The 10,000-nt window shown below is 44.6% G+C and overlaps 1 protein-coding gene across 1 annotated transcript in view; it reads left to right on the forward strand.

Annotated features, from left to right (window-relative positions):
- Positions 1-10,000, forward strand: part of grin2ab (glutamate receptor, ionotropic, N-methyl D-aspartate 2A, b) — a gene marked incomplete at both ends in the record, with an annotated part of 74,080 nt that overhangs the window by 35,078 nt on the left and 29,002 nt on the right. The window contains 2 exons of the mRNA XM_079758660.1: positions 8,998-9,164; positions 9,836-9,970. Coding sequence (XP_079614786.1) covers positions 8,998-9,164; positions 9,836-9,970 — 302 coding nt within the window. The remainder of the gene's footprint in view (positions 1-8,997; positions 9,165-9,835; positions 9,971-10,000) is intronic.

Below are 10,000 nucleotides of genomic sequence, written 5' to 3' on the forward strand. Positions count from 1 at the left end.
CACCCACATCCATGAGCTGCACTTAGTAAACATACATAGGTTTATAAGAATATTATTTTCCTCTGCCGTATATGGTTCTTTAGGTTCCTTAACAACATTTGCATCGACAGGTTCCACGTCGATGCTGCCCTCACCATGGGTTATTCATGCATGCATTTGCATTACTGAATATGTTATTATTATGACTTCTTTTTGTTGTCATTTTGGATTAACATTTATTTTATAATTTAAGGACTTTTCAATGGAAACACACATTAAAGCAACAATTAGTCTTTATCAATATGAAGCGTACTTGTTGCCCTTTGAATGAAATTATCCACGATATATTATCCCATTTTTGACATTATGAAATATGCTTCATTTATTTGTAGATCATCACATTCAAGCCACGCCAGAGAGGGTGTACAATACAATATAAATGTACTAATTCAACCAAATTTAAACCCAGCATTGGTTCCGCATCAAAGGGTGACACGAAACGTTACAGTTTAGCCTAAATCTGTTAAATGGATAATGCAGATATCCTTCAGACTGGAACAACAGTCAAACTTTGAATTGTTCCAGTATTGCTTTAGCTTAGCCGCCCTATAACAGGATTGTGCAAGTGCTTTATTACAACTGTGAAAGGCTCAGACTCTCTGCAATTACAGGTTTCATGGTGACAACCAAAAGATATTGTTTCACAGCCGGTGACCAACTCAGTTCTGATGTAAGTCCCAATCAGTATGCATATGAAAAATCTGTAATGTCAAGGTTGAAAATATCAGAGCCATCATTTTATGGTAAAAATATTTCCTCTTGAGTCAGCATCACTCAGCCCTTTGAAGCGCTCTAGGGAAGTGCATGTTTGCCTCGTGCACAGACACTCAAGTGTGCATAGACACACACACACACACACACACACACACACACACACACACACACACACATGTTAAGAGGAGGGAGAAAAAGTAGTGTGGTTAGGGTATAATTTAGTTTGGTGCTTTCAAATAATTTTACTTGGATACGTTTAAATAATGAATGTATTCATCGGATTCATAAACTACTGAGTTGGTTAAGCTCAGATGTCTGTTGTTTGTCTTCCTTGTTAAATTGCAATGAAAATCTCTGTTTACTTTAATGACACATGGTATAATCATGGTAGCCTTTACGATATCAAATACAATCCAAATCATAGGGACTGTGCCTCACAGTCCCAATCTGCCACATGTCCTCTACAACTCATATTTCACAACAACAAAAAACAGTAAGGCCTTTGAGAAAGTCCAGATTTTTCAATATGGTTTTTGGTCCATTTCATATTTTGTTTGCTGCAATACCCAATGAATAATACAAGCCAAACATGACAACAAAGAAACATAACAAAATAAATGAATAAAAAAAGTAAAGCAAAATATAAACGCCTGCTGTTTTCATCTCAACCCCAAAGTGATTTCTGGCAGGATATTTTTCGAGCCCATTGTTTTGGCAGATGTTTGACCTTACATCAAGAGACAATCCCAAAGAAAAACCAATGAAGAACAAAAAGGGCAAACTGTTTACACAGAACAGTTTTGAATGTACCCTATTTTTTTTTTATCTAGTTATTTTAGCAGAAGGGTGGGACGTGGAGAAAGAAAGTGTTCCAGTATTTTGAGTCGGCCGTCTGTATTTGTTAGTTGCCACAACATGGAGGAACAACCAGAGTTGTAGACATCTCTGCAAATTAGATACCCATTCTTCTTGATCAATCTGTTAATCTATTAATTGGCTTTAGACTAAATTATATTTTAACATAATTATACACTAAAAAATATTAAACAACCTTAACCAAGTTTCAATGTTTTAAAAGTGGAGTTGTTACCTGGATTGAAAGACAATCAAACAGTGTTTGTCAAGTCTCTAACAAATAATAACGTATCTAGCTAGTGAATTTCTAGAAAATTCATATCAGCAGCAATACAATTTGTATCCGTGACAATTTAATCTGTGACAATTGCACTTCTGCAACATTTACAGTCCCATAAACGATGAGGACATTGACTAGTGCATAACGTTAACAGCCCTTATGTGCTGCTCTCTTGTGGTTCATTAGAAACACACATTTTCACACAATTATAGAGGTCTTTTCAACTTCATAAAGCCCTGCTTTGTTGCTGCTCATTGTTTCCTTCTCTTAACCTGTGTTGCGTTATATGTATTGTATGTTGATCTGTTGTCTCTGAAATATTACTACCTTGCCCCAGAGTTGTTATGTTGTGTTTAGATACTGGGTCAACTGAAAATGAATGGCTCTTCCTGGGTCATAACTGAACTGAACCAAACTGTGCAGATATGCACAATTTATTTGAACACAGGAGTACATCACCCACAATCCAAAGTGAAATAAAGAGAATAAGATATGATGTTATAAATAAATGAAGGCTAATATGACAGACATCTTAGAAGCATTGCATGTTTTATTTTCTGACACAAAATTGCACTTCAGTCTCATTCTTTCAACAAATACCAGACTATTAACATTTGACATTCAAAAGCATGCTCAAAGCTCGCTAGAAGTAGGCTAATACCTTTTTCTTTATTAAATATTGCCAAAGAATTTGGGAAGTATGAGAGCATAAAATCAAGAAATACATCAATGATTTGTGTGATATTTCAGCTCCGAAAAATTGCAATACCTTAATAATGTTGCATCAGAGAGAGGGAGAGAGAATTCAAATATTTAACTCTAAACAAAACTGACACGTTCTAAGCCTGTATTATATATTTGAGGTTCTGACGCAAACCTGCCGCCCTCGGTCAGTTAAGGGGCAGGCTGTCCATAACATGCTTGTCTAAATTAGCACTGGGACACGGCCCGTTACTGCTGTTGGCTAGGGCTGCGGTGGCTCTTCGCTGCTGCGCTAAATGCTATTCTGTGTTTTCCTAGGGATCGCGAGACTCTTAAATAGTACAGTAGGCGTGAGCAATGGGACATGTTAAGTACTAAAGCAATCTTTGTTAGCCTGGGGACCAAACGTATGCAGCATGCTGAATGCTATAGTCGTGTGTCGATCCCAGGGCTGACGCGAGATGGCCAGTGTTTCAACAGTGCAAGTGGGCTTTGGGATATGTTGCTCAGACCAAAGTGCTCTCAGTGCTGCAGGACATTTTCTATACATTGTGTTCATGTCAGGGGGATTTACACGGTGGCTAGGGGCCGCCGATGATGCTTGCCTCTTGCCACAGCTTCCTCGCCAAGCTCAGAGAAGGGATTAGTTGATGTTAAAAATGCCTGGCTTGTTTTTAATTGATAAGACGGATACTTCATACTGTTTATTTCCCACTTTTTTAGATTAAAGCTGGGAAATTACAAGAAATACATGTTTATAAGCGTATTTCTAAAACATCATTATAGAAATTGAAGGTTAGGCGGTGATGGCCTAAGTATGAGGGAAACTACTTCAGTGTTTTCCCTCATACAAGTTAAATTAAAACCCTGTTAGGCTTTGTTTATGCTATTGATTTGATTGTGGGAGGGGAGGAGGAGGCATGCTATTTTTATTCATTTAGTATTCTGTCTTGTTTTCAGCTTCTTATGTCTAAACGGAAAACTCTTTTCCTATCGTAATGTACCAAAACAGTTTCAATTCATCCATTGTTTACTCCCATGGGGAAATTAGGTCTTTGATGGTGGGGGTGTTTATGCTAAACACTTCTCTTGGCTGCTCGGGATGGTGTGTTTGGAATACGGTCACAGATAATTCCTCCAATGGGCAACATGGTTCACTGTCCTTGGCCCGAAGATAATTCTTTGAGATCAGGTGGCGTCAAGGTGAAAGTGAATAGCTATTTATAATATACTTTAACACAGTGGTTTTGTCACCAATTCCCACCAGTCATTCGACTGGACCCCAACCAAAGCCTAGAGTGTTCCACCTTACCTACTTTCACATTCTGGGTCATCTTCTCCATAGACACCAACTCGGTCGCGAGTGTCAAAGTGGCACTCGGCGCATCCACAGAATTGTAACATCAGCTTCTCCGGGATGATGTTATGCTTGGCTTCGTCTGCATGCTGCATGAGGCCCCTTCATGTTTGTTGACACCGGGCTTATTGTGCTGCACTAGTTTGTTGGCACTTTGGCGCAGACTCAAGTGTGATAGTACTTAAGAACATCCAGGGGCTGTTCTTTAACAAGTTAATGGAGCTGCTCCATCCTAACTGGCCTCGCGCATTAAATATTAACGCAGCACGTCGCTGGCCTCGTCGGCCCACTCATCCTCACCCTCCTCCTTAATGTTTACCCTGCCCTTGACCTCCTCCATCCTCTAATCTGCCTTCACTGCATCTGTCTTGACCACACCCCCTCCCTAACCCTGCCTCCTCTTCCTCCTCCTCCTCCTCCTCCTCCTCCTCCTCTGTTCCTCTATACCCGCGTGCCCTCAGCCTTCCCTCCAAACAGTCCTCTGCTCTGGTCTCCCCGGCTCCCCTTCTCCCTCCCCGCTCCGCAAATATGTCACTTCCTGCCTCATTAGAGCCAATCTGGTGCAGTTTCTTCCCATGCACTTTTCATATTTTCTTAATCCTGCCCCAGTCCACAAGGATATGATTTGACATGAAAGTGTGTGTGGTTGTGTGCACGTCTGTGTGTGTGTGTCTCTCTGTAAGTGTGTGTGTGTGTGTGTGTGTGTGTGTGTGTGTGTGTGTGTGTGTGTGTGTGTGTGTGTGTGTGTGCGCGCGTGTGCGTGTGTGTGCATGCATGATTCGGTGTGAGTGTGCTGACAAACACACATACACACACACAAATTAACTGTACGTGATTCTGACTCAGTTCTGTCCATTTGTATTATTTGTATACGTTTGAAATCTTTTTCAATTTGTAGTTTGTATTATTTTTCAAGTTGAGTAAGCCTCTTTTCTCTGAGCATGTGTGCCTGTTCAGCCTAGTCGGGGAGAACAATAGGATAACAATGTGTGTGTTTGTGTGTGTGCGTGCATGCGTGTATGCGTGCATGCGTGCATGCATGTTTGTCTTGCATACCTCAGAGCAGGGCTGTCCTACTGTACAGTTTGCATAGTTTGTATAATTGATGCCCTATGTCCTCAGCAAACCTCTAGGTATTTGCCTATCTTAAAAGGGGACTGGGTTTTAGTGAAGCATGTGTATAGCCGCTGCAAGGCCGGACGCACAGGCCTTTGTGTCTGCATGTGTGCATGTGTGTTGGCATGCGTGTGTGGGCATGTGGTGTGTGTGGCGCGCTACGTTTCATTATTCACGAGTCAAGTTCTTGGCGGGCTTGTGTGATTTGATGAGAAGGTGCAGGTCCGTCTCAAAGTCATCTTTTATAATTCATCAGCTAGCAAGGCTAACTGTTTCTTAATTTGGCCTCTTTTCGCAGCCCTCAATCCTACCCGAGCTCCACCCTGGAAGTGTCTCTCACTTTTGCTCCTCTGCCCTTCTCCTCTTCTCACCACTCCACCTCCTCGTCTTCCTCCTCCTCCGTCTCTCTCCTCTTCCCTCTCTTCTTCTACCCTCTTCCTCAGCTCTCCTTAGAGATGTAGTGGTATTTAAAAGGAAGACTGTGAATAAGTATAAGTTGACAGGTGTAAATATTAAACATGCTAAAAGCATGTCAAAAACACACATAACATGTCAGGTATTGCACTACCCTCACATTACCCACATCTGTGTGTGTGACTGTGTGTTAATATGTGTGAGTGTGTGTGTGAATGTGTTTGAATGTGTGTGTGTGTATGTGTTTCCCCAACGATAGCCTCAGGACCCCACATGAGGTCACAAGGGATGTCTTGGTTATAAGCGAGAGATATAACTACATTCTACACTTAACAGCAAGGGAGGGTGAGGATTAAGACAACACCCCCTACAGCCTTTAGTCTTTCCCTAGACTGAGTGCATTAGCTGACTTTGAGACGCATATTAATATACGTTCTGACGTTTTCCTGACGAGATACTCTGTAAGTCTGCAGTGGATACGTTCCTCTTAGATATGTGGTGGTGGTGAGTTGATTTATTTAGATCCTGTTGTCAATCACTTTAATCCCAGAGGGGGAACACTCGGAGAGAGGTTTTGGGGGTTGCACTCCACGGGGACATTATATAGCTACGTGTACGTCGTCACATAGATGCTACGCATTGTCGACGACAGAGAGCGCTTCTGTTTGCACATCAACACGTAAGCAGGCATTACAGACCATTACGACCCTCGTCACAAGCACATGCGAATAGCGATTACAGGAGTCATGCATAGCCGCATGGATGGATGTTAGTCATGACCACTTGGTGGTTCTCAACCTGCGCGCCACCCCCTCCCTGTGGAGCCGCGGCGAGCACGCCTCTGGTGGCTGCCACTTTTGTATCACGGTTATAAATAAGGCATAGAATCACAGACTAAGATAATCAAAGCGGTTCCAGGTTAACAAAGTTCATGGGTGTGCACTAACACGTAGCGACACACACACACACACACACACGCGCGCGCGTGCATACACCACACACACACAGCCACACACACACACACAGCCACACACACACACACACACAGCCACACACACACACACACACACACAGCCACACACACACACACACAGCCACACACACACACACACAGCCACACACACACACACAGTCACACACACAGCCGCACACACACATACACACACACAGCCACACACAGCCGCACACGCACATACACATCAGAGAGAGAGAGTCAAGAGGGACAGAGATCTTTTTGAAGTCCACCTTCATCCCCTCACAGCCCCTTGTGTTCCTGTGCGCAACGCGGAGGGCTTTCAGGCTCCTCCTGGCGGCGCATCCTGTGCGACGGAATGAGCAAGAGAGCCTCTTGTTCGACTAACGCCTTTGACTAGAGCCCCAGCCCACTGCATACACACACACACACACAGGCACACACACGCACAAACACTCACACGCATAAATACATACATACACACGCACGCATGCACGCACGCACGCACGTGCACATACATACATACATACACACACACACACACACACACACACACACACACACACACACACACACACACATACAGATGCACAACCCAAACACACAGGCACAAAGGGTAGCACGCAAGACGAACATGTACATGCACACACATACACCCATAAACCCCTACTCGCAAAGACAGTCACAAAAACCCACACACACATACACGCAAATACACGTTCCCCGAAGAAGCACACGTACAGACAGAGAAATACAAACTTTTATGTAGATAAATTAAAACAAATAATTCAATTCCACACACACACATTCCCAATGACACACACACAGACACACACACACACATTCCCAAAGAGACACACACAGACACACACACATACATTCCCAAAGAGACACACAGTCTCAGTACGGTAAGGGGGCGGGGCTCCCACTCGAACACTGACAGTTTTAGACTCCATGTTTGTTTATGACGTCTTTGATGTTTTTAATATGTCTCTCTTTGATGCTCTCTGAGAAGCTTCTGTTTGAGAACGTTTGTTTGTAGAGAGACAGAGATGATGAGAGAGAGAGGGAGGGAGGGAGAGACAGGTCCTCATAATGGGACTGATGTTCATCATTGATGTCCCCCCCCCCCCCCCCCCCCCCTACTTTCTTTGGGACCAACAGACTCTCAGGAATCTTCTCCGAGCCCACTTTCCTAACAGCAGGTATCTCTTCATCGCCGAAAAGATCTCTAAATCCTCCTCTACCTCCCCTTATCCTCCAACCTCTCTTGGGCCTGACTCGTCCCAAATCTGCTCTTTGTTACCTGCAGGGAAACTCTCTATGCTTGGCTAATCATTAGCAACTTGTTCTAGACTCTCTCTCTCTCCCTCTCTGTGTCTCATTGGGCTTTTGATCCTGAATCCTAATCCTAATTGCGTCTGCCTTGGGCTCCGGAGGGAGGCTCTACCTCTGGCTCTGTCTGCTGACCCCGGTCTTTTGTTCCGGCTCATCCCCATCCTTTAACATGTATATGACGTGTAGCGTCTAATGAGAACAACCTTATGTTTGCTAATGCTAACGCTATTAACGTGATGCCCCGCTTACATCGGCCCATCCCTAATGAGTGTAAGGGTCACCCAACTGTGAAATGTTACCACGAGATGTGCAATTATGGAAATATTGCGTAAGATGCCGTGGAAATAAATAGATATGTGGACGTGGGGTCGGGTTTTAACCCTCGCTAGCGCACAGTTCAGCTGCCATGGGTGCCAGGCCAGCGGTGGTTCCTCTCGGTCGACTGGAGGGAGATGATCATTGGATCGTCAGCCAGATGTTCTCTGACGTGACGGCCGTACATACATCCACTCTGACACGTCGTTCACACAGTTCAGATACACCATCCCAACGCAAAGTGTAATACCGCATCGTTTGGCACGAAGCTCTGATACGCCAACAGGCTCTGGCTCCTGGCCTTTCTCCCGGATCGTTGGTTTGGACTGATGGATGGATGGATGGATGGATGGATGGATGGATGGATGGATGGTTGGTTGGTTGGTTGGTTTGATGCGTGGATAGATGGGTGGGTGGATGGGTGGATGGATAGATGGGTGGGTGGATGGGTGGATGGATAGATGGAAGGATGGATGAATTAATGGGTGGATAGATGTATTGATGGCTTCGTGGTTGGTTGGCTGGCTGGTTGTTTGATCGTTTTATTAAATAATTGTTCTTGTTGTTTATTGCTCTAGGAGGAGAAATAAACATTCTTCTGGTGGATTGATTGGCTGATTGTTTGTTGCTGCAGGATGAGAAGTCAACATTATTCTGTTTGATTGGTTGGCTGATAGTTTGTTTGTTACTTGTTCCAAGATGAGAGGTCCACACTCTTCAAGCTGTTTGGTTGTCTTATAGTTGTTCACCTGTCATTCTAGGATGAGAGGTCAACATTCTTCAAGCTGTTTGGTTGTCTTAAGTTTGTTTGTCACCTGTCATTCTAGGATGAGAGGTCCACATTCTTCTAGTGGTTTGGTTGTCTTATAGTTTGTTTGTCACCTGTCATTCTAGGATGAGAGGTCCACATTCTTCCAGTTCGGGGCGGCGCTGCAGCAGGAGGCACTGCTCATGCTCAGCATCATGGAGGAGTACGACTGGCACATTTTCTCCATCGTCACCTCCAAGTTCCCCGGGTACCAGGACTTCATCAGCACGCTGAAGGTCACTGCGGACCACAGGTACACACACTCACAAGCACACGCATGCACACACGCACGCACACACACACACACACACACACGCGTACGCGCGCAAAGCACGGATGTACATACGGGCACCCACATGCTTAAAATAAATACAAATTATGCACCTTTCGCCAAACTGGGGGTCAAGCAAATGGTAGTTTATTGATCAAACAATGGGGCTTGGAGGGGGTGGGGGACAATGCAAAATGGATGTCTTCCCAGACCGGGGTTTAATATCTGCTGGGGTTGCTGCAGCATTGATTACCAATGGCCGTGACCAGTTTCCCTCTGTTGGGGAATCTGTCGCTGTCCTTGGTGCTGAAATCCCTCCCTAGCCGATGTGTGGAGAACCAAGATACCCCACACATCGGACACACACACACACACACACACACACACACACACACACACACACACACGCACGGCCCATATATTACCGATCCAAATTCACCGCTTACACACACATAAGTACATAAACTTGCATGACCACACACACACACACACACACACACACACAGAGAGACGCACTCTCGTAAATACAGCTCAGACACAAATACACGGACAGGCCCATTAAAAGGCCATCCAGCAGGACACTTGAGTAGTAAAGCTGCAGGCGGGGTGATTTGACAAGATGAACAGCAGTGTGTTAATGGGGCCGGTTGCAGCTTTGTGCGCTGGGACCTGCAGAGTGTGGTGACTCTGGACGCCGTGGACATAGACCAGAACTCCAAGTCCCACATCGCCCTCAAGAGGATTCAGAGTCCCGTGATACTGCTGTACTGCTCCAAGGATGAGGCCGCGTGAGTAGCCTCTCTCTGTCTCAATCTCTC

Source organism: Pollachius pollachius (genome assembly GCF_949987615.1).
Source record: "Pollachius pollachius genome assembly, chromosome: 2".
In the NCBI taxonomy this organism is placed as follows: Eukaryota; Metazoa; Chordata; class Actinopteri; order Gadiformes; family Gadidae; genus Pollachius; species Pollachius pollachius.